Source organism: Typopeltis vanoorti, chromosome 4, assembly GCF_054136105.1.
Source record: "Typopeltis vanoorti isolate ZY-2024b chromosome 4, IOZ_Tvanoo_1.0, whole genome shotgun sequence".
Classification (NCBI taxonomy): Eukaryota; Metazoa; Arthropoda; class Arachnida; order Uropygi; family Thelyphonidae; genus Typopeltis; species Typopeltis vanoorti.
In genome coordinates, this window is record NC_143552.1 from 119,438,777 (window position 1) to 119,465,755 (window position 26,979).

At 34.2% G+C, this 26,979-nt stretch overlaps 1 protein-coding gene across 1 annotated transcript in view; it reads left to right on the top strand.

Annotated features, from left to right (window-relative positions):
* The first annotated feature begins 13,499 nt into the window (after window positions 1–13,499).
* The window catches only part of LOC150107642 (zinc finger and BTB domain-containing protein 40-like), a 247,421-nt gene continuing 233,941 nt past the window's right edge, over window positions 13,500–26,979 (top strand). The window contains exons 1-2 of the mRNA XM_090392150.1: window positions 13,500–13,635; window positions 21,604–21,826. Of these exons, the coding sequence (XP_090248276.1) occupies window positions 13,540–13,635; window positions 21,604–21,826 (319 nt within the window). The 5' untranslated portion in view covers window positions 13,500–13,539. The remainder of the gene's footprint in view (window positions 13,636–21,603; window positions 21,827–26,979) is intronic.

The following is a 26,979-nucleotide window of genomic DNA, read 5'->3' on the forward strand; positions in this document are numbered from 1 at the left end:
TTGACTGAAAATTCCATATGTTGAGCAACTTCCAGGATAAGACTGCATTGTCACTTTCTCCAATTGGAGGCAGAGCTGCTGCTGTAGTTATAAATAGAACTTCTGATGTTATTACCAGTGACAAAACTACACTAAACTTAATTACACATCCTACGATCTGTCTATACACCCACTGTCAGAGATATATGGATATGAAGCAATACAAAAGAGGAGCACAATTACAATAATGAAAAAAGGACAGATCAAAATATTATCTTTTTAATCAGGTATATACCCAAGTGCATTGCATCATTTACTAGTAAATTTTACAGGCACTTCTGAAAAGTTTTATGAGAAATTAACCTCCATTCTTCATGCAACACAGTCCTATCAAGCAATTTCTTTTCAATGCAACTCCCAACAGGATGTAAATTTACAGTACATGACTACTATGGTTGGGCTAAGAATTTTGTTCTGTTTTTATTAATTGTTTCTTTCTTTTTTTTTACATGAAACATCCATGCACGGGTATGGATGTTTGCAGTTATCTTTAGTTAGGAAATGAATTTCACTGCCCCAATATAAGACCACTGCCTCACTTAATGGACACCTGAACCAAACATGAAGCTTTTTCAAGCCACTTAAGATGAGAAGATTTTCACCAATATGATCGTACAGCACATACCGTAGCACCCAGGATTCAGATAGGTCATCATCCCATGTCAGTGATGGTTTGGTGGTGGTGTGTGCATGTGGAGGAGGGGGGGGGGAGAGATATCCAAGTTGCATTTCTGCAAGAAAGTGGTCAAAACCTTTGCCAAAAGTGTATCAAGACAGTGCTGGAACCTGTGGTATGCCCCTGAACAAACCTTGTTTCATGGTGAGGACCACACAGTAGCTGGAGGCAAATGTGCCTGACCACATATCACCATCTGATTGGCCATCTGGAAGTCCCGATCTGAATCCATTGGACTTCATATTATGGTCAGAGCTTGAAAGAGTACCCTGCATGAAATAACATCCCAGCATTGCTAGCCTGAAGGTGGATTTGGAGTGAGCAGTGGCATCGATATGTGGCCTCACAGACTTTGGGTGTGAATGAAGGCAAAAGGGGAGACATTTTGAACACTGAGTACTCAGTAGTGTAGCTAGAGCTTTTGCCCCCCCCGGGGCAATCCCCGAGTTTGCCACCCCCCCTCAATACACATCAAAAATACTACAAAAAGTCAAAACGATGTATAGAGAAATAAATTAAAACACTATGTTTATATTTGAAGTAAAACTTTACTTCCAACATTCTAAAATGTTATTTTTCTTACTTTTCTGTTAACAAAATCGTTGATGACATTGGCGAAGTCTATTTCATAGTAATGTAGGTAATTCTTAATCAATTTTATTTAGAAAAACTCCTCTCACAACTAGCAACACTTACAGCAATTGTGAGGAAAATTCAAAGTAGTATTACAATATTTGGAAATGAGTTCTCAACTGTATTTTAGAATTAACTACAAAAGTTCAAAGTGCTGCCCCCTCTCTAGCTACACCTCTGTGAGTGCTGCTATATGCATGTTATATATATGTGGTTTGTATATGATTTACTGATAGATTAAAAGTTTATGTGCTGTTCAAGTTGTAACAGTATTTATGTTACAACTTGAACAGCACATAAACCTTTAATTTCCACAAACTCTCCTCAAACAAAATTCCAGTCTTGATCTTTTAGGTACTAGTCTCTGGATATTCAGCAGTTCCTTATCTCACCAATAATAAGCTGTGGAGTCTTCATAACTATTACAATGTCTCTCTTGAACATTCGATTTCTATCAATAGTCATCCTTAGATTCTAAATCTCATCCATTTCCTGGAGAACAGTTCCGCAGGAAACAAAACTTCTGCATTCTGAAGTGCAAAATTTTGCACCTATTAAAATGCCAGCCCTACTCATCCATCTAAGTAAAAATCTAAACTTCTACTAAAGATTTAAATAGTTAGCACTGATATCAAGGCTACCCATCAGTTATAAAGGAGCAATTACTGCTCCTTTATAACTATTCCCAACTCTGTACCATCAGAAAACAAGTTAATATCCCCTGTTAAACCACATGAAATATCAAGTCAAATACTGCAGTAGTAGTGGCCCAAGTAGCATACTACTGGTTGCCCTCTTTTTTCTGGTATAGAGCTCCCCTGGGACAAATTTGCTGGCATCTTTCAGACAACCAATGTCATTAATCTATTATTCAACTTAACTCCCTCAACTGGTACACAAACTTGCCATATGGCAGTCTGTCTATTGCTTTTGCAAAGTCTAAAAATATCACTGTATGGCTCCCTTATTTAAATTGTTCATCCCCCTCATTATTTTTTTTACACAGAAGGCAAGCAGACTGCTAAAGCAAAATCACTCTGTTTACAAACCCATGCTATGCTTATAACCTAATTCTAGTTATAACCAAGTTCTTTAATACTGTAACCACAACTACAAATATATCTATTGCTTTATAATAGGGGATGCCTGCCTTAGCACCACTCCTCTGAAATGGCACTATTTTGCCTTTCCTCACTTACCTGAGATCCATCAGTACTGCAAGACTCGATGGAAAAACAGACCAAAGGCACAGCAATCAGCTCCTTTTTCCACTATCCTCTGCAGTGGTCATTTGGCTGCATCACCATAAGTTATTAAATTTGTTAAAATTTTTTTTTTCTTCTTTCGCTTGATGCATAGTGAATTAGATTTCCTTCGGCAAGACTAGTCTTCCTCTCATACTACTTTTTAATTTCCTTACTATGCTTGTTACTTTTCCAGCATACATCTTATACTCCTCATGCATACTATCTTAGGCTGCTCCCTCCATAATATGATATCTAATTTCATGATCTATTTCACATCTAGCTTATAAATTTATGAAACCTGACTTATACATTAACTGTGTTAGATGTTTTAACCAATTCCTAATGCTCTATCAATCTCTTTACCTCACAGCCCATTAAATCCATTATATTAATTGAGATGACTACAGAATTTTCCATAATAACTGCTATATGTTTAAAGTAATCATTTTTTTTTTTTTTTGAATGAAACTGGTTTAATTAATTGGGATGTTGTGAATAAGATTTTCAACACTGTTGATACTGTCATTCACAGTTATATCCTGCCATGCTATCATGAAATTCAACACTTAAATCTTCAGATGCTGTTTAAGGTAGTCAACATACAGTATTATAGAAATTGACTCTGCTTCCATTTTATTTTTTACTTATTTTTATGTTGGGCCTGTATTAAAAACCTGTATATTGTATTCCTTAGGAAATACATCAGGGGAAAGACTGGTCCACATTACAGCAGTAGCATAGATGAAGGAGGAGGTAAAGAAACTTGTTCTGTGGGTTTCAAGGTGTACTGTGAAAGGATGTTGGGTGGCAACCATACATTCCAATGGGCTTAGTACAGAGTGGGAAATTATTGATGCTGTTTCGGATGAACATTTACACATTTACCATGGAAATATTTATATATATAATATACAAATTACAGAGACTAAACATGTGAAAGTGAGGAGAGTGAGTTGGGTCATTTATCAGTCTAATTGCTCTCCTCTGTATGGGGTCAAGCATTTTGAGGGAGTTTTAGGAGCCCCCCCCACTCCAAATATGTGAACAGTATTTGATAGCAGGTTAATAGCTGTTTAGAGGTGAAGTAATGTCTTGAGTGAAAGAGAAATCCTAGTTTTTTTGGAGGTTAGGATGCAATGGTTGTGATGTGCTTATGCCAGGAGAAGCTTGATGTCAAGGTAATTCCAAGGAGAGAAATCTCATCTTGTCTCGGAATTTGAGTGTTACTTGGGGAAAATGATTCTTTTTTTGTGGGAAATAAGTCAGAATTGGGTTTGGTAATGTTGAAGTTGACGAGGCTATCTGAGTCCCCTTGGAGGTCAGAAAAAAACTGTTCTATGGGTTGAAGTGAGTTGTGTAGGGTAAGGTTTATCAAATGAAAGGGAGGAGTGCAATGTGCTGTCATCTACAAAATTGTTTATTGGGTTGGAGGTCAACTGAAGTAGGTCAATGATATACAGAAGGAAGAGGGCTGGTGAGAGAACTGAAGATATGGTACGTCTTTCCGATTCCACATTCTTATAGATAAATCTTCCCTCCCACAGCCAACCAATTTATCTAAATAATTCAAAATATCATTGTCCTTTATATTCCCAGACATATAACAGCCCATTCTATTCATCTCAACCTCACACAAAATAATTTCAAAGCCATCAATGTAGCTGTTCACTTTCAGTGAACAGGATTCATGATGGCTTTGACAAAATGAAAGCCACTTTCATTTTGTCTCTAGAGCATGATTTCTCGACTATGTAAAAATAAATAAAATTAAATAAAAATTAATAATAAAATCCTTAGCCTACTCATGGCACTAATGCTACAGGTTTACACAAAAACCTTTTGTGGATGGGAGCCATAAATCTAATACTCTTTGCATTAGTTTATAAACATAACTCAAAGCCTTCTAATTACATCACATTATACTTCTAACTCAGATATGACAAATCTGGTTAAGTATTGCTCTGAGGCCATCCTGCTTTTTTTCAATGCATCTCCCATCTACAAAAGGTGGTAAACCTATGGTACATTAGTACCAGTGGAGCTGCATGCCCATTTCGGTTGGGTGTGCTTATGCAACCCATGCTACAAAATTCATGTCAGTTTGACTGTATGATTGCATTTTTAACTATGTGTGAAAGTTTTAAGAGTGTACAGCACATCAGTACTCATCTTAATTAGTCTGATGCAATTAAGTGTAGGATACCTTTGCATACTTTAATTTACCAATTAATTGTAATCAAATATGCACAGAGTGGGGAACAATGTGTTTGTTTTAAGATATTGTATATTAAAAAGCAATAATGAAGGAGAATGCTACATTTGGTTGGTATATTTGAATTACTCAAAGGTGTAAAATTTAGAAGAGGAGGACAAGGCTTACCTTCTTTGACTACTATACGGTTTCCCATTGTAAATATGGGCCAAAAAAGTTATAAATTTATTGAAAATTATATATTAAAAAACTTGCCTACCACATCAGTTCACGCTTCACATGCAAAACAGAGTCTGGAAACAGTTAGGGGAGCGGGAATAAATACAAAAATATAATATCGGTGACATTGCTATTCGTTGGATGAGCACCGCACATCCAGAATATTCGTCCCTGATTAGTACTGTGAGTGGGTAAGGATTTTCTTCATTTCATTTTTTTGCATTTTTATTTATGTAGTTCAAACCCTACTCTAGAGACAAAACACGGAAATTTTTTCAAGCCTCCAATAAGCAGAGCACTTGTCTCACACCACTCAAGCAATGAAATTCTTCCACTTAAATTAGGTAATAACATTGGGTAATTGAACCACCATCTCTGATGCACTTTTATGAAAGTCTCAGTTGTGCCTTCATTATACCTGAAAAAAGAAATCTTATGCATCCTTCCCATACCTATGACAATTTCTATACAATGTTACCAAGCAAGTATTAATAACTTTTGTATACTAACATCTTTATCTCTCAATCGACTGCTTCTTCAATTACCCAATTCTATTCTCTACATGTTTCGCATGCACCCACTCACAAAGTTCTCTTAAACTATAGAAAGATTTTCTGCTTGGTTACTTATATATGTGTGAAGTAACTTCACGACTAGTCTGCATGTATATAGAAGCTGATAACTTCTCATCAGTTGAGAATCCCATAGTAATAATAAAACATTATGGGAGGGGGGGGTCACTACTCAGATATAATTTCTTGTCAAGTATAACATACATTGTAACAAAGCAGAAAATCTTTTCAAGCCTATCTCTCATCCAGAATATTTAATAATAACGTGATACTCCTTTTATCTACTTGTATATGGAATATATATTATTTCTGCATTGATCTAACCTTGATATCTTTTTGGATCTGGCTCTCACTGATGAGATGTTGATAAAGGATGAAACTGGTCTGGTAGTGACCCTTCTATAATGTTTAGAAATTTATTTACTGATACCAAGGCAATTGTTTGCTTTAGAATCCATTACCTAGGATAGTAATGTTTGATTGAGTGCAACTATGGTGCTGAAACGATTAAGGCTACGAGAGCAATATATTGTGTTTGTTAAATGCTTGTGTTAAATGTTTGTATTATCCAGTCAGAATATCATTCCTGCAGGATGAAAAACCTTGCATTGCTACTTTCATATTTGTTAAATGCTTGTGTTAAATGTTTGTATTATACAGTCAGAATATCATTCCTGCAGGATGAAAAACCTTGCATTGCTACTTTCATATATAAGATAGGTTAATTCAGTAAAAAAAACTCTTTATAAAGATTTCAACCTTGGTCACTCCAACTGAAGGGAAAATGGCATGTCATCCTCATGATTATTAGGAAGTTCAAAGGATATGTTGCAAAACAAAGGTCATCTGTGGAAGAAATATAAAGGTCATGTGAGTAAGAAGTGAAGATTAGATTTGACAGAGATATTGGCAAGTATACTAATGCTGACATATTCAAGACAAAGTATGACAGGTGTTGTGGTCTATGGAAAGTAATTCCACCTGCCATGACCCAAGTGTTCGCATGGAAGTCAGAAAATCCATGTTTCCATGGATTCTGAAATTTTGCTACTAATGCTAAAAGGTATCAATCACACTGTTGTGTTCTTTCATCTACTCGTTTCTTTTTGCATGCCAATAACCTTCTCCAATTGACAATTCATACAAAAATGAATAAAATTTCTAGAATATTTACTTCTACAATCAGGGGTGGCTCATGCATAGGTACTGTGGAACTGCAGCATCCCCAATTTTTCTCGATATATAAATATATTTATTAATTTATTTATATTGGTTTGTAATATTTAATTTTATCATCAACAATCCTATACAATTCTCTTATTTTGTATAAAAAATAATAAAAGTCCATCTTGTAGCACTTAGGAGGGAGAAGGACACTAGCAGCACTGTGTTTACCACAGTGTCATATTGCTATGCACATCATAGTGAGATGTGAGCTATCAGTGTAATGCGGCACTGTCCGTTGTGCAGTTCCACTGTTGTTTATATGCAGTTTGCGCCAGTAGTAGAGTGTTTGTAGTGCTTATCGTGTTTACTCCGTCTCTTTAAATATTTGGACATTACAATTAAAGACATAACATTTGTTATAGTTTTTATTTTAGAACATTCTTGGGGTTAATGATAATGGATTTTATTTTTAAGTAATTTTGAATTATACTAAACTGTATAATTTTATCAATAATAAACAATATTTTTTCATGTTTAATTTTTTTTAATTTTTACCATAATTTTGATATTTTATCCAAACACATATACACTGTACTTACAGTGTGTATGTATATTTTAAAAGTTGCAGCACCCCATGATTTTAAGCCACGAGCTTCCACTGTCCACAATCCTAAACTGTTTCCCATTCTTCAATGGATTCTAATAATTATTATGACAACTCTAAGGACTAATTGTGGGATGGCATATTATGCTCTTTAATAATCTGTCTGCACACCATACCACTATCCATCATCTTACTGCCCAACAATAGTATTTGTATGTAATTGTCTTTAAATTATATATGTTTTCTTGGCTGAATTCCAGTATGTGAGATGAAAAACCAAAGTTGCTGGGAAAGAAAAAAATCTTGCTGTCTCAGTATGAGATCAGCTAACTCACTCTCAATTGTAAAAAACCCATTCAAAGATTCCTTTCTCATCATGATGAGAACTGCTTGATGAGATCATGACAAGATTCTTTACATTTACCAGGAGAATACCATGTGGTGAATGTGGAAATAATAAACAGGTTAAAGGCATAGTTTTCTTATCTTTTTGTATACCACTGTATCCCACAATGAGTTAACTTTCTTTTGGGTGCCATGACTGTGAATGAGTTCAGATTAAAGTATGATAGATACTGCGCAACTGTTGGATAGTTCTTGTATACGAAGTTCCATGTTCTTGTAAGATGTCATACTACGGACAAACAGGAAGATCAACAAGTAAACGCATCTCTGAACACCAAGACCACATCCATCCGATCAAACCACATAAATCTGGCCTCACTCAACACGGAGTTGAAATCCCTAACCATAGGATCCAGTGGAAAAATAGCAAGCTGCTACATAGATCCTTATATAAACATGAGTGTGTATATAAAAGAAAGTGCCTTATGTCATGGACCCAATCTTAACTGCAATGACTGTTTCACTATCCCAAAGGTCTGGAAGATTATTATCCTCAATTGTATAAAATAAATTTATCAGATATTTTAATTTTAATTTACAGTCAAATATTTTAGTCCTCAAACACGCTACTGTACACAGAGGGATTCCGATGTAAGCATGCACACTAACTGTTCCTTTGGATGTAATTTCTAGTATTGCTTGTAATAACTGTACCAATGATGTCTTAAGATGAAATATCTACATATTATTAAAATTTAATTAGTGATATACGTGTGAATTTCTAGTTAAGAGCCATAAGTTGGTGAAGAGTTTGTACTGGATCAATAGAGAAGTAATTATTCATAGAGAATAAAAGGTCCTCCCTTGGAAGCTTCAATTCCATAGTATCAAAATTGTTCTAAAGAAATTTCCTCTAGTAAACCTACTGTAACACTGTGTTTACCTCTGTTCCTTACAAGTCTGCTAAGTGACTATTAATATGCAGAAAGCCTCTGCAGCAGAGGAGTCAATGCTGACAATATCTACAACTGGAAAGAATGATTTTGAATAGTATCTCAGACACAAAGAACCTTTATAAAGGGCTTTCAAATGAAGGTAAGTTAGCTTATAAAATACCTGTTTTGTCTCTAGAGCAGGGTTATTCAACTCTGATCCCAATCCCTCAGTACTAATATGCTTAGGTTTCCAACTTTTCTTGGATAGGTTTAGGAGGGAGGGGGGACCTACAACCATCAGAAATTTTGTGAAAAATACCACACTGGAAACAGTACCTATTTTAGATGTCAATACTCAAGTACCTCTTGTGACACTAGTTAAGATTTATAGATTTCATTACCAAAATGTGCTTTTATAATGTACACAATATGTGGGGGGGGGGCCCTCCAGTGTCTCAACATGAACATGATTCCTGATGAGCATCAGGAGAGAAAGAAAATTCCACTATATAAGAGAGGAACTAAAATTAATGCAGCTAATTATAAACAATCTGTATCTTTGGAGTAAACACAGTTATAGCAAAGTTGAAGAAATGGGAATAGATACACTATGATTCTTTTAGATTTTGCCAAGGCATTAATTGACAGAATTCTACACAGTTCGTCATCATACAAACTCAGAGGAACGGGTATATAAAATAGGCTTGTAACAAGGGTATCTGACAGATATCAAAGAATGATGTATGGAGTTGCTGAATCTAAAAGAATAAGGGTGACTGACCCAGTGAGGCACCACAGGATTCTGTGCTTGGACCACTCCTGTTTAACTTGTATATTAATGACATTTCTGATGCAGAATCCTTGCAGGATAACTTGAACAGACTTGGATGAAATGAATGGCCATGATTCTTGACACGGTCTCCTCATTTCCGTGGAACCCAGGTGACCATGGAGACGAAGAGACAGTAGACAAAAAAAAAAAAAAAAAAGTCCAGTATCTTCTAACTAAAATCACATCTGACTTGTGGAACTTTGCATATGAAGATGGACGTTATTATTATTATTCGTAACACCTCCAAGGAGTCCAAAGACTCATTGTGGGAGGACACCCACTATACAACTCTCCGTCTCCACCACCACTACTGAACCTCTACTACCAATCAACTACATCAGCGCCATCTACCACCCATCACCACAAGTTTTTTTTTTTTTTTGTCTGTAAATTGCATGTGTTCTGAAGGGCCGATTTGTCCGTATGCGGGATGAAAAACCCGAGTTTTCCAGGAGAAAAAACCCTGCTACCACTGTATGAGATCAGCTAACTCACCTTCAATTGAAAAAGTCCATATAGATTCCTCCCGTCATGACAGGAATCGAACTCAAGGCTTTTCCAATTGTAGGGCACAATGTACTGTCGTTCTTCCAATTGCACTATGGAGGCACTGGATGTGGCCCTTAAAGTTTGAGATACAGGAAGGAGAGGAGATATGATCATGCAATTTATCAAGAGGTTCATACAAATTAATATGAGGGAATTTCAACTTTTGGCAGACAGGGGAGAAAACTCTGGGTCACACCCTGAGTAAGGCCTGGAAGAATGGAAAGTCAGTTCTTTTCATAGCCTGTAGGGAGAGAATAGAATAAGTTGCGAAGGTACACTGTGAACATTTTAAAGGAGAGAGTATGAAGTATCAAAAAGTTTTACATCTTCCATAGCTCTCCCTCAATGAGTTTATGACTCCCTGAAAGAACCTACATATAATATTTTTCCATGTTTTCCAATACAAGTGCTGGGTTATTTGTATTACTAAAAATTCACTTTTATTTCCTTCTAACTGTATTTTTAGTGTTTTTTCTTAAAATTTTGAATAACTGAATTATAGTGTTTGAGCCACTTGAATCAAAAATGTGCACTTACCATCATGATTAAAAAAAAATACTCATTCCAAATTAAAAGAGTGATTGACTATGTTCATAATCCTGCCTAATATGAAAGTAAAGACTTCAAATTAAGAGATCAAGGTATAAACTTAGTTAAAATGATTTTGTAAAAGCTACAGCACTCCAAATTTCACAATAACGATGACAAGAAACTGCAGTTCAACAAAAAATTGAATATAAATGAATGCTAATTTTGTAATAGTGAAATAATTTATACTGCTCCAAGCAAAAATATAAGCATTTGACAACTAAAAAAATTTTTTTTCTTGCTTTTTCATGTCTTTCTTCAAAATTTCATTGAACAAGTCAAAACATACGAATCAGTATGCTTGATGCAAATGGAAGTCTGCACAGACTTATATTCCTTACTGTGCTTTTTTTATATAAGGAAACAAATATGACAATGGCTATTTAAATTGTCACATACTGCAGATCAATGTTTACCTATTCAGTCTTAGATTCAGCCTCCTAACAATGAACTCAAATAAGGTCAAATGCACCTGGTTAGTGTATCTGCTTTCCAACCAACAGGCTGTGAGTTTGAATCTTGCAGCAGGCAGCAGGCATGGATGTGATTGTCTTTAGGTGGCCGATGAATTTCATCGTGTGGTGCATACTGACATCACTTGTTGTCAACAAATATCGAAATTTTCATATTTGTTCTCTAGAGCATGGTTTCTGGACTAGGTAAAACAAATAAAAATAAAGTAAAAAAAAAAAAAATTCTTTGCCCACCAATGGTGTGAATGTACAAAAACTTTTTGTGGGTGGGAGCCACATTAAAAACTCTAGATAGCAACTACTTCAAACAGAAGACAACAGTAAAGTGAAAAGTAATGCTTGCTACCTTATTAAATTCAAACCTAGTCAATTTCACTGAGGAATATTTGAACCATATTTACTACATTTGTTGCAAGTTTTTAACAACCACCAATCCATTTAATGTCCTAATACAGAAAATCAATTTCATCAATATCATCAATTTCTAGTTAAATCAGAAGAAACGCCTGGCAATTCAAATACTATTCATTCACATTCATTAACAACGTCAGAAGACAAACAGCAAAATACACTTAAGGTAACCAGCCAAGATCAGGAAGACCACTGGACACCACAAATGATGAATCCAGAAAGGCATATGTATTTTGTTTGCACAATCATGGCACATTCATCCTCAAGCCCACACTTTTCATTTGATCCACTGGGTCATCCAATGCCTCCCCCAACACACACCCAGCTACACCACTTTAACACTGATGAGGAATTAAAGCCATTCAAAAGTCACAATCTTGCATTCTTCAAAAGTCTGGGTTCAACAGTGGGAAAAACATATCCAGAATAAAGGCAACTACATAAAAGAGCAAATGTAAATAACCTAGTACCTCTAATATTTGTTTATAGAATTTAATGTATATTACTCATATACTGTAGTGGACGTTTGGAGCTTGTAATTATGAATATAATAGTGTACACACTTTCTTTTTCCAAGTTACTTATTTATTACCTTATCTTTTAAGGCAATCATAACTGCATTAATATTCTTTATCTTGGTCTTCTGCTCATCCTTCTCTATTATTTTAGCATTCAATACCTGTTCTGCTAATGTCACTGCCAATTCTGTTTAAAGGACTACCATTGCATATACTTGAATATTAATAAAGCTAAGTTACTTTCTGATATCCCCATTGTTTATATTATTCATGTCATTGATACCATTTCCATTAGCTAACATCCCTTAGAACTGTAAGTGGCTTTAGTCTTTGGTCAGCTGTATGGTTTCTAACTCATACTGAAGAGTGGGATAAGTTTGGAAGACACTTGAACCATTTACATGACATGCATTATTAGAGGCAAGATCAACCACATTTAGAGATAGGGAACATTTGAAATCAGTAACGTCAGAACACATTACAATTGGGAAAGGCAGAATTTTGGAAGTATGGGGAGAGGAAAATGAGAAGATACTAAAAAGGCATATCAAAGAAACCCATTATATAGAAAATAAGCACAGAGACAGTCTCTGTGCTTATTTTCTATATCATGTCAAATGACGCAATCTAGTTTTCACGAGGCTTAATTACATGCCATAACATTAACAGTTTTGGAAGGTTAGAGATATATTAATGGATTTATCAATCTTTTCAGCGAAAAATCCCTGTTCTACAAAATGTTAGAACTTGTCCAACACATCATGCAAGCTTTCTCCACCATTCATCATTAAAACAAATATAAAAACCTGGATCACATTCAAGCATTATATTGCATCCTTAAATTCTGAATATTCTGCTGACAAGTTCTTGAATATTAAAACCTGATTGGTTACTGGATAAGGAAGATGGTTCAGGCATAACAGCCATTTAATGAACTAAATCGGATGCTTAGCATTTACTAAATCCTCAGCTGTACTTACTTCAGAGAAAATTGTTATTGGGCCAAGCTACTATGCGTATAATAGAGTGTAGCAGAGGAAAATATTTTTTTACCTGCCCTACTAGTATCCTAGAAATACTGTATACCGATAACGAACAGTATAATAGTATACAGCGTCACACCCAAATCAACTTCAGCATTGCAATAAACTACGGTGTAGCGCTTTACAGTCTGATAAAAATCACTTTTCTTTTTTAATCAAACGTAGCATCGTAACTAGCTTTGGTAAGAAGAACGGTAGTCCTGTCGACTCATATAATGATCGAAATCCAGCAGCGCATCTTGGGCTGAACCTGGCGTCCGATGAAATACACTAGCTGTCTTGAATTAAGAAATAGTTCGGTGTACGCGTGTCGTGCTATTACTCTCGAACCTTACTCTTAGTCCAATAATTGAATTTTTTTTTGTTTGTATTAATTGCGCGAATTCGCTATCCTCACTTCGTGTGGGATAAGTATTTTTTATGAATAATAAAATACATAGGCTATAACTTTTCGCTTAGAGGTTTTCACTTAGAGAATGGCTCGTCTGAGAAATGCAAGCGAAAATTCAAAACGGAAAGGTGGAAATGTTGCTACTACCAGGGTTAAGAAAAACGGGAAGAAGAAGAATAAGGTATGTGTTTTGTTTTTGTTCTTTTTTTTTTTTTTTTGTTGTTGTTTAGGTGTGAAGGCAAAGAAATAATCATAGATATTTGCAATGTATTTAAATGTTACACCTTACGATGTACATGTAATTCTGATATAGACTTATTTTTAATGATGTATATATAAAAATCAAAACGTTTGTCCCTCCTGTTAAAAAATTGCATAACATGATGTGTTTTATAATTAAAATATAGAATAAAATATATGAGCCGCTTCCTCTTAAAGCACATGCTTTTGATAGCAACCATTTCACGTGAACATAAATATTAATTTCAGGATTTATATTTTTTTATCTCCACCACAGATATAGACTATAAATTTCTTAGGGAAGCCTCGATTCAGCATATATATATATATATTGAAAAGTAATTATGTTCCTGTATATTTGGAAAACATATACACTGCACATCACTCCGATTTTATTTATTACACAAAGAGAAATTAACTGACGGGTGTAGCTTGGCTGTTGAAAAGGGGAAAGTAGTATTAGTGATATATGTTAATAAACATTGGTGAGGCTTGTAAGTTTATGAAGGCTATACACGTGTCTAGAATTTTTTTCTTCTTCTTTTTATGCCTCGTTTATAGGAGCGTTACAGCAGAGAATACAAATTAGAAGACTGACATTTGGCAATTGGATAATGTAAATTTTGTATTACCCGCCAGAATGAACTACCTTATGTTTTATTCGTTGTTCTTGTTGAGATGATACCATCTACCTGATGTACCCCAACCCTGATTGGTCCTCTGTTTCGGGATGTAATTGCATCTATGCGTTTCCAGTATTTCCGAGGTCAAATTTTCTGATTACACACTTACATTGTGTGATGTTTCATACTTTCCTACTAAGCTGCATAATTCTTATTGAGATCGAATGACATTATCTTAAGCAAGTATTACAGCATCACTTCGCGTAATAACCCACAACATCCAACGGTTCATAGTATTTGGTCAGTGATATGTTACCATCCGTGATCAAAATCCCATTCGTCTCGGACAAATTACATTATATGTTTCTTGAGGTTTTTTCAGGATAATATACCATAATTGTTCAAAAAAATCAGCAAAAATAACTCTTTACTGATACTACACCAAATAACACAGCAGTTATATATATTTTATTGTGGAGTTGTCGATCAAACACGTCCACACACACTATTAAAATATACATTCAGTTATATATAAGTTATCTTTTTATTTAAAATGTATTGTTTAATATAGTTGTAAAGAAAATTAATATATAAATTCTCTTACAAATGTATAAGTTCTAATTTTAAAAGTGAAAGGAGCAAAATTAAAAAAAAAAGTATTATTTATTTTTATTTATTTTTAAGAGGTCTTTTACAAGCATTTCATTATTATTTAAATAATTCAAAACTGAAATTCTTCAGGGATTTTATTTGAATATTGCATATTCATATTGATAACTTAAATGTGACTAGAAAAAAAAAAAAAAACAGTCTAATGAGACTCTTCAGTTTCTGGAATTGTAATATGAGAGACATGAATTATTTGAAAATTTGCATACTTTGTTAGGATTCAATTTAAAAAAAAAATTTTTTTATGCTATTGTGAGAAATGTTAATTGTACATTTCTACTATTAGAACAAATTAAAAATTATAATTTTTGTAAGGAAGATTAGTTTGGTGCCCATGAAAATAAAAATACCTATTTGAGGAGGCATAAATATAAAGACAAAACAACAACAATAATGTATAATAAGTACATCACCAAAAAGCCGATACAAATGGAACACCAGGAAATTGGTATTTTAACCTCCTATGTTTACCTAGTACAAAAAATCAGTAGAGGGACACTGTAAAGAAGAAATTATACATAGAATTAAACTTGGTTGGATAGACTTGTCAAAACACCATGAAGCACTCGAATCATCCCAATCTACCTTAAAAGAAAAATATTCAAGTTGTATACTTCTAGTCATGAAATATGGACTTTGATTATAACATTGACCACAAGTTGAGGATTACCCAGAGGAAAATGAAAAGATCATTACTTGCTATTATCATTTGAGATAAAAAGTGCAATATTTGGGTGAGAGACTTTATAACAGCCATTAAAAGATCCAAATGGCAGGTCATATTGCAAGAAGTAACACTTAAAAATGAACAAAGGTGATATCAGAATTTGTATCTTAAAGTTAGAAAGAGAGAAATAGGAAGCCTAAGAAGACAGTTGGAGGATGAGATTAAAGAGATGGTTAGGATTCAGTGGTATAGAAAAGCTCAAGATAGAATTGAATGGAATACTTTGAGGGATGCCTTTATCCAGCAGTGGATGGAAAATGACTGATGATAATTGAAAAGGCATTAGGCAGAAACAGAATGCCACGAGACTTTATTTTATGAGATTTAACTTTAGAGTGGCATTGTACATAAAGCTGATGTATTGCCAAATAACCTCTCCCTTATTTTTCCTGAACACATCATCTCCCATTTACAGAGTACTTTGATTATTGTAAAATTCTGTTGAGAGAGGATGTTCATACTACTCAATTTGCTGTATCATTGATTACTGTTAGTTTGTATGACAATTTTATGTAGTTGATGTCAGTTTTACCAATAAAGAAGTGAATTACAAATACAAAATTATTGTGTAATGATTGCTGCTTAATGATCATGTTTCTTATCTCCTTTCATGCAAGCAAAATTTTTATTTCACCTCTCTTTATCTTTTATAATGTCAAGATCTCCAGGCAAGGTCAGATATCTCTTCTTGAACTGGAGATCTGGACATTATGAAAGAGTTAAAGTGTTAACTCTCTTATTATACAATAATCTCAGCACTTTCTAGAAGGGTTTTGTAGTAGAACACTTAGGGTAACTTATAGCAAAGTTAATGCTTTTAGAATACAAATGGAAATGATCTTGCATATGCCATAAAATAAAAATGCATTTTGAAAACATTATATTATGGCAACATGATATAGTATAAAGGTGTCATAGCGTTTGCTATGACACTGTTCAACCTAGAATGTTCTGAGCTTATCTACTGGCTTTTTTATTTATTGTCATTTGTAACATATAGTTACATATTTTGAATTGTGTTGCCTAATTTCACCACTAAAAAGGTCCAAAAATTAAAATTAAGTGACTTGACAAATTTTAATAGAGGTCCGAAATATCAGATTTCAGTAAAATCCATTACTCCAGTGGAGTTATATAAATATAGTTATGTAAAAAAGATTCATAATTGTAAATTATGTTTTTTTTCTTTACAGATGGACTAAATAAAGCTAATAGGCACTTAATTTTGTGAAACACATCTAAAATAATTGATAGTATGAATATAATTTCATGATAGACATGTTATTGGTTGAGTCAACAGACTCATCATGGATGAGTCTGTTGACTCTATGGAGGTTACCAAAATAATAGTAATAATATGTTTACTACTTCCTATACCATCATGCATGGTATATGCAACTGTTGGTAGTGTGAACTGAAAAATGTGTGACTAGATATTATGTAAGTTACTGTTACCATAAAAGTGACAACCTTTCGAAAATTACAACCGATATAAAAAACACCCCATTTACAGATTGAATGAAGGTGTGATATATATAGGTATCAGCGAGTTATGTGTGTGGGGGGACAGCATCAGAGAGTAGGAAAGTTACAAGTGTAGTTCTGCAGAGTTCAGTACTGGGACCATTATTGTTCAATCTTTATGTCAATGATATTGTCAAAGGACTATAGGGAATTGTCTGCAGATGATGTGAAGCTTGGGAGGGTTATTAGTAATAGTGCTGATGTTTTGGCTCTTCAAGAGGATTTGAATAAGCTGGAAAAGTCTTTGATCAGACCACATCTGGATTTCTGTGCTCAGATCTAGTCACTAGGATTTGAAGGGGATGAAGTTACCTTGTAGAGGGTGCAGAGACTGATAACAAAAATGATATCAGGACTGTACACTGTTGATTATGAGGATACTGAGGGCATGCAGACTGCAGAGTTTGGTAGATAGAAGACAAAGGATACGATCAAGACATTTATGTTGAAGGGTTATTATGGTGTATTACTGAGGCAATTTTTCATATGGTAGAATGAGGGGGAAGGAGCAAGGACAAGGGGCCATCCCTGGAAATTGCAGAAGGGAATGGTGAGTAAAAGAGTAAGAAGTAAGTTTTTTTTTTGCATAAAGAGTAATAGGAGCATGGAATGCTCCTATTACTCTTTATGCAAAAAAAATGTTTATACCTTAGAGGTTGGTGAATGTGCAGTTGATGAGTTTAAGGAGTGGTATGAGAGACTTTGTGTTGACTTCCAATGATGAGTCTTGTGACTCCATGGAGGTCAGGAAAATCATACTAATACTTTTTTTATTTTAAGGACTTGTTATTCCTAATTTCAGGCAAAAGAACTTTTTTTTTATGTGACTTACACTCATGAAGGGCTATAAATCTGTAGTGTGTTAGAATTAGTACTGTAGGTAAGTCGAGAGCTAAATAATTAAAAAACCCTGCTTTAGACACCAAACATGGATTTTTTTCCAAGCCACTTTTATAAGAAGGGTGATAGTCTCACAGTGGATGATGACAATCATCTACCATTTAAAAATATTTAAAAAAAAAAAAAAAAAATCTATGTCTCTGTGTCAGATCCACAGTCTGTTGGCTGGAGAGGCAGATATGGTAACCATGCAGTTAGCCAGACAACAGCACCTGGAAATTGCCAAGTTTGAAGATGGTACATATGTGATAGTTTTTGTTAAGAATAACTGTACAGAAACAAGATATTACAGAAGTGGGACCATAGAACTTTATGGAGACTTTGAGATTGAATTGTCTTAATTCATTATACACTTGACTGATACATTCAACTTATGCTGTGGTCAATCCATATTGACTCCAGCTGTATTGGAAAATATGAGATGTAAGGTTCAGCAAACCATCTACTTATAGTTTCTCTTGATAGAAAGGTATTGTGATCAGATTAATCTCATTACAGTACTTTTGTATCCAGATTTATGCATCCATACATGGATGTAGAGCTAGAAGAAAGAGAACCACGAGTTGAATTTTAAGTGGATCAATGAGGGAAAAAAAAACAAACTCAGAGCGAGTTTAAGGTGTATTGTTGTTCTATGCAATATTTAAGGTAGGTTTGTAATTTTTAACGTTTCAAATTAGTGTGCCTTTTAAATTAATGTACTTTTTATCAGTCCCTTGAATGTCCTATATCTAGATATGAAAAGAAATAAAAAAAAAAGTGACAAAACTTTGGTGAGCTATAACAATGCTGCCAAATGCTTGGTGGCAGCAGCATATGCAACTATTACAATTTAAGTTCAGTATTAGATATCACTTTACTGCTTTTTTCCTGGTTAGTTTGTATATCAGTGCATGATAACAAAATTAGTAGATTAAAAGATATCTATATTAAAATATATATTAAATATAACAGTAAATGTAATAGTAATAATACTGTTGTCATAAATATCATGTTTAGTATTACATAGCTAAAACTACATATAAAATATTAAGAATTAAATAAAGAAACACATTTTCAAGGAAATAAATTTATGCATATATTTGTTATATAAAAATACTGCATAAAACATACGTATCAAATGCTATGTAAATATTATTATTATTATGTAACACCTCGGAGTCCAAGGACTCATCGTGGGTGGGCACTGTACTCCACCCGCTACACATATCTCGCTATCTTCACTACTACTACTACTTACTTCTACACCCAGCTGTCATCTATAACCCATCACTACCACCACCAACAATATTTTTTGTTTGTAAATTCAAACAAATTAAGTGTTTTGATGGCTGATTTGTCTGTACATGGGATAAAAACCCAAATTTCAGGGAGAAAAAACCCTGCTACCTCTGTAATAAATAAAAGTTGTAATTTTACTTATTTTTTAAGATCACCGTCAGACACTGGATGTCATAAGACCTAAAACCCAACAGATATAGTTAAAGGATGCTCCAAAGAAAAGAGGCAGATAGAATGCAAAAGGAGAATGTGAGAAGCTTGATAAGGTTCAGCTGTGTAGTATGAATGTTGACTGACAGCCACTTCTATATTTGCATGTTTAGAGAAAATTGGAAGAAAGGTAATTACTTTTTTTGATAGTGAAACTATTTATAGAGAAGAGAATGCAGAAACAGCACATACAAGAAAGTGACCAGAGGGAGTCTAAGAGAGGGGGGGGGGTTATTGATTAAGCCAACTTCACTACCAGGGAAGTTTCTGATTTGCAATCCCTAAATGTGAAAACAGCATTCCAAGATTCTTAAGATTTGGGATTTGTATAGTGTTAGAAGGTGTACATGCAAGAAATAGTGTCCTGAATGGAACAGAATACCAAATTCACTGGAGACTAAGGGGGGGGGGCATGTATGTGATGCCTGTATCAGGAAAAGGCCTGAGGTGCAAATCAGCCCAAGAAGAGAAATGCAATCTTTATCAAATATTATCAAAAGCAAGGGAGAGCAAAGTGGGATTCCCTCATTCAGAAACAAGAGAGAATATTTTAGTAGCATTGAAGTTTATTAGATTATCCTTGCCCCACTGGAGAATGGTAAAGACAATTGGTATCCAAAACATAGTCATGTAAGATCTAAAAGCTTGAATCACTGACCACACAAGGTATGTTGAATGAAGAAGAGGAATGGAGTGTACAGTCATCAGCAAAACTATAAATTGTGGACAGAGCCCAAGGTAAATGAGAGGTGATCATTAATGTATAGAAGGAAGAGGGTGGATGGAAATGCAGGGTTCCTGGGTAGTGGTAGAGAAATCCAAAGAAAGAAACCATCCACCATGGCATGCAGTGAATGACCAGAGAGGAAATCAGCACAAAATTATAAAAGGCGGACCACAAGATGGTAGTCTCATAAGGAGGCCTCCATGATAGACTATCACATGCTCTGGGGATGGTAACAGCACCCCCAATGTCTTGCATTCAGAGGTGGGCAAGGCTGGTCAGAAATTTGCTGTGGAATGAAAGTGGTGGAATCCATTGGTAAACTAATTAATTCGTGCCTCCCCCCCCCCCCCCCCCAGGCAGTAGTTCTTTTAAATATATATTCTATAAAACTTTCAAGAAGTGTTTCTCAGAATTCATTTAGTAAATAATTCATTCAAGTTATTGTTGGCTTCATTTCTTTTAAATATTAGCATTTGAGTAAATTCTCTGATAATGACATTTTATTAATTGCATTAACATTTCATGAATTTTTACCTGTCTATACATCACCAGTGAATGGGAGCAAAAGTTGCCTGGCTGGTTGGCTGGATGTAATAACAATCTTAGTGAGATTTTGCTGAAATTTGACTTTGTTATATGTTATAAATAAAAAAAAAAGTTTTTGGGAGCAAATGATAGCTACCTCCCAACTTTTCTTAGCTTGTTACTACTTTCATTAAAGTAAACAAGTGCTTGTCCCACCAACTTTGTCAGCCTCTGTAGCCAAGCAGAATATGTCACTGCTGTCAGCCAACAGGCTTTGTGTGTTTTGAATCCCAGTATAGACATGGATATTGGTAAATGTTTTTAGGTAGTGGAAGAGCTTTATATCTGATGTGATACCACCACTGTGTTTATTTGATCCTGAAGTGGTTTGAAAGAAATTTCGTTTGATCTCTAGAGAAGAGTTCTCAGATTATTTAATCCTTAACCTATCCATCCATAGAATTAATATACATGTGTTTTAATTATGAGAATCTTACCTATCAAAGGCTGTTAACCTGTTGAGGGTGAGAGTCACATAAAATGTTGCACTGAGATTTCACTGTAATCTTTTAACTAGATTTTGAAAATAAGTATAAAAAGTCAAATATTGTGCTTTTTTTGTAAAAAAAAAAAAAAATATTATAGGTAATTAACCCAGAAAATCATGTAAATGTTGAAACCAAAAGGAATATTTAATTTAGAATGATATTTTACCACTGACAGATTTTCATGCATAAGTCGGCGATGCAGTATCATGCTCGTGAGGCTCATCGTGGAGAAATCAAGCCTCATCAATGCCAGCAGTGTCTCAAGTCTTTCTCATCTACCCACCAGTTGACTCAACACATCCGTATCCATACTGGAGAAAAGCCATATAAATGCTCCTATTGTGATCGCCGTTTTAAACAACTTTCTCATGTTCAGCAACATACCCGTCTTCATACAGGTAAAGTTATCTTTATTTTCATTATCTGTATGGTACATTTCTTATTTCTTTTTATTATTACCAGATATGCTAATGTTTAATTCACAGTATTTTGCAAATGTGTTGCATATATTGGTCAGTCTTGTTTTATTGACAAATGACATGAGTGTTATAAAAAAAAACACTAATATATTACTGTCTCTTTTAAATGTTTTTATACAACACACATATGCCACTCTGAAATGATTCTTTATTAATCACAAAATATCACCATTATGGTTTGAAGAACAATAATAGAAATTTGGTTAGAAATGGATAAGAAATGTTTGCAACTACTATAAGACTATTATAATAAATTTAGTTTAATCCTTTATCCAAGTGTGAGCAAACAAAGTTTGCGCCTGAAAATATCTTCACGACTGAGGCAAGGTGGTGCAACTCGTACCAAAGGTGGACGAAGCTCTCATTGTCTTGGTATCTCCCATAATGCAAAGCACATCTCCTTGCAAACATGTATAATGCTATGCATTAAGAGAAGGGCCACTACCCAGACTGGTTTCGACCTTTATTGAGGTCTCGTCAGTGGGAGGCAGACCCAGAGGTGGTGACGCTAAGGCAGAAGCACTGGAGAGGGCATATTTACCTGTATGAGTTGCCAACTGGTGTACCACCTTATTATTAAATTATTCTGGATTTAGAGAAAGATGTTGGAAGTTTATTTTGCACTTGTTTAGACTATAATAAATTTGGTTTAATCCTTTATCCAAGTGTGAGCAAACAAAGTTTACACCTGAAAATATCTTCAGGATCTTTATCACTTGGATAAAGGATTAAACTAAATTTATTATAGTTTAACCAAGTGCAAAATAAACTTCCAACATCTTTCTCTAAATTCAGAGTAATTTAATAATAAGGTGGTACACCGGTTGGCAACTCATATAGGTAAATATGACCTCTCCAGTGCTTCTACCTTAGTGTCACCACCTCTGGGTCTGCCTCCCACTGATGAGACCTCAGTAAAGGTCGAAACTGGTGTAGGTAGTTGCTCTTCCCTTAATGCATAGTATTATACATGTCTGCAAGAAGATGTGCTTTGCATTATGGGAGATACTAAGAGTGATGAGAGCTTCGTCCACCTTTGCTGCGCGTTGCCAACAGTTGCACCACCTTGCCTCAGTTCTGAAGATATTTTCAGGTGCAAACTTTGTTTGCTAACACTTGGATAAAGGATTAAACTAAATTTATTATAGTCTAACCAAGTGCAAAATAAACTTCAAAAAAAAAAATTATATAATACATTTGGGGAATATATATATATATATATATATATATATATATATGTATGTATGTATATGTATATATATATATATATATATGTATGTATTAATTAAAAAAATTAAATTTAGTTAATACGATTCAGGATAATAGTTTCCCAAACTTTTGAAACAGAAAGGTAATCATTATTATTATGTGACACCTCCAAGGACACGGGAGGACACTTTATGGACATATAGCTCAACATCTACGCTATTTAATTCTTCAATTACACACAATGCCATTTGTCATCCACCACCAACAACAATAGTATTTTTTGCTTGTAATTTACATGTTCTCATAGCTGATTTGCCTGTAAGTGGGATGAAAAACCAGAATTTTCAGAAGTTAAAAACACCCTGCTGTGATTTAGGGCAGTGAAGTAAGTTTCGATACTTTCTTTGAACAAATGTTCAAATTTACAAGTATAGTTGTTAACCATACCAGGGATATTATCCATTGGGTCCCGTGGCTAGTGGTGTTGTAAGTTCTGTATTAAGTCATACCAGATTTAGAGGTTTTATAAGCTGAGTGTGTAATATAAGCTGTTTTTTTTTTTTAAAGAGGTTTTATAAGCTGTTCTGAAATATGATTTTAAACTAATCTTCATGTTCAATCAAAATTAAGACAAACTGCAGGAACATGGAACTTGGTAAACACCAGGTAGCAGCAATGGTGGTGAAAGTTTGTTTTTGGAGAGGGTATATGGATGGCACATATTCTATCCACATAACCTTGTGTTTTAAGAGGTCACTATAAATTATTATTAGGACTGTATTACTCTAGATTCATAGCTTTAATATAACAAACACTTGTGTTAAATTATTAATTGGACTACCACTATAGGTGTATTAAAAGATTATACGAATTTGTTCTCTGACCATGTAAAAATAGCGTATAGTTTTGATGTAGTCCCTCCCCCCCCCCCACTAAAGGTCAGGCCAGTAGAATAACGTTGATCAAATCAGTGTCATTTTGGCATACTGTTTGAATTAAAATGTAGCTTGTGTATATACTCCAGATGACCTTAATATCAGGTGTGAAACTTTGGGAAATACATTATTCTTAACATGATAGTTGTCTTCATAATTTTGCCAAAAATGAAGAGTAGAGACATAAGATTTTTTTTTCTTCAAAATCAAGATATTCAAAATAAAAATTAGCTAACTTTGGTGATATAAGTGAGCTCTTTGTAAACTTTGTCTTTCTAGGTGAAATATATAGAAGTGATTGAAAATTTGAATAAGCCTGTAATCTCAGATGAAAATTCTTGGGATAAAGATCGTAATGTCTCAGTATTAGGAATATTTTTGAAAAGGGATATAATGTTGAAACTGGCCATAGCATCTCAGGATTTGAGTCTTGTGTCTTATTTTTGAGAGAAATGCATTGATTTTTTTTTTTTTTAATTGAAGAAACAGAGCAACCAATTAGAAAAGGGTAGACAAAAATTTGGAAATTTTATAGGCAGGACTGCTTATGGTCTAAAATGATAATTATTTTTATGTAGTTTAGTTGTATCATAGATTTTAGAAGACCTTGCATGGTATGTTCTGAGTTTTTCTGTAATTGCTTGATCAGTGGACATGGTCTTACCAATAAACTTGTTTAGTTTGTTGAACAGGCTTTTTATAGAATCTTAGTAATCACAGAATATATATTTTGATCATGAAGAAGCAAATAAATGTTTTGATTGTAAGGGTTAGAGTCCAAAAAGGAGTGATGTTTTGTCAGCTTTTGGGGTGAAATGTTGGTGCTGTGTTTTAGCAGCCACAAAGCTTTCAGTTCTGAAGGTGGAATATTCAGTTTAGGATACTTAGCACTATAAATAACTTTAGTGATATCAAAACAAAGTGTTATCTTCATCATTAGAAAGACTACCAATATTCCACTGTGTATTTAATCTTGTTAGACTCCACCTCACACCAGATGGCTTCAAACTCACTGCTACATGAAAAACTGTTATTACTATAATTGCAGTCATAGGTCTCAATTCTAACTGGATTCAAGTCACCCGATATCATTACCAGCACATCCCCTGCTCTCCTATCCTGTGTATCTTCTTAAAAATACTGTACCCATTGTACTCAATACCAGTTGGTATGTTCTTGATAGCCAGGTCTCACTAATGGCAACAATATCAGGTCCCAATGTATTAACCAATGCAACAAACTGTACTCTTTGCTTCTGATACTTCTAACATTCGCTTACAGACATAATAAGTTACCTGCATGCTCTTTTGTATACTCTTGTCCGTGATCTACATGACACAGTTCGACAACTTGCTAATCTCTATTCTTATCTAGTTCTTTACTAACGCAGACATCTCTACACATGCTTGATTGGTCCGAATCAGATAAACACAGAATCGTTCTCTCTTCATAATCACTTTCATAATAATAACCATTCCCATCATTAACACAATTATTAAAGAAGTTTTATTTTCAACTCTCGTGAAATGAAACTTCTGGATCTGAAATCCTTAATTCAAATACTACATTGTTCCCTTTTAAAAATCACAGAACACTTCTATTTTAGTTGCTGGTTTTCTCTAAAAGTCATAATGTAAACAAGTCATCTATCTTCTCTTTCTTCCATCTTTTTATAAGGTTCAGAACTTTAGTTTTCTTTCTGTATGAAAAACTACAAATAACAGTCATTAAAAATTCAACTTGCCATATCTTCTTCTCTCAACCAGCTGTCATTATTAAAACATAACAATTGATAACTTTTAGACATTTTTCTTTCTTTATGAAAGTAGACTGATACTTTGGATGAGTAAAATTTTTTTTTTTTTTGTGGCTAGTAGATTAAAGTTGTATTTCTGGAACCCTGATTGTGGTTTAAGTTAGGCCAATGAAGTAAGGCTTCAACACTTTCTTTGAATATAAATTTACAAGTACTATTATGTTGAAGTTTTATCCCATTGGGTCCTATGGCTAGTATTCAGTTCCATGTTGAGCCAGACCAGATTTATCAGGTTTGATAAGCTGGATATGTCTCTGATGCTGGGGAATAATTTTTAAGTGATCTTCCCATTTGACCAAAATAAGACACAAGTTGTATTGCAGGAACGTGGAACTTGCTAAACACAAGGATGCAGCAATGGTGAAAGTTTATCTTTGAGAAGGTAATTGCAGATTTGGTTGAGAGGTTTGAAGGTAGTGGTGAGTTGGAATTCCTTCAAAATCTTAGCCACAAATTCAGGAATAGGAGTTCTGTGGACTTATTTCATCAGAGCATATTAAGTGAAACTATGATAGTACTGTTAATATGAGAGATTTTTTTTATTTAATATTATCCATTGTATTAATCCTACCAGCTGCGCCATTGTTTATATATAGGATTTTTATTTATTTCTAACAATTATTTTTAATTTCTGAGTGCTTTTATTATATTTATTTATTGCACAAGGGTTCACTCCGATTGGTGCAATGACCTTTTTTACTATTTCTTTCAGAATCCAAATAATCACTGACTCAAGATAAAAATACAAAATAAACACATTTAATAAAACACAAACAATATATATACACTTCAAACAACTTTACATAACTATAACTAATTACAGAATTAATTGGAGCCAAGGCCTTTTAAAAATAAATTTACACTTAAGACTAGACTAACCACTTTGTTTTCACAATGACAAAATGTTCATAGCGAGTTTCTTTCTCTGTCAAGGCCCTTTTCCGAAGACATATGACTTTATTCTTCATTTTCACAAGATCCTTTCTCGTCACTCATGTAGCACACATTAATTCTTTCTAACTCAATTCTGTCTCTTTTTAGTAGAAATGATAGTTAGATCCGGTGTCCTTAAGACAGATGAAACTTCCTAATCAGAGTTTTCACGAACATTC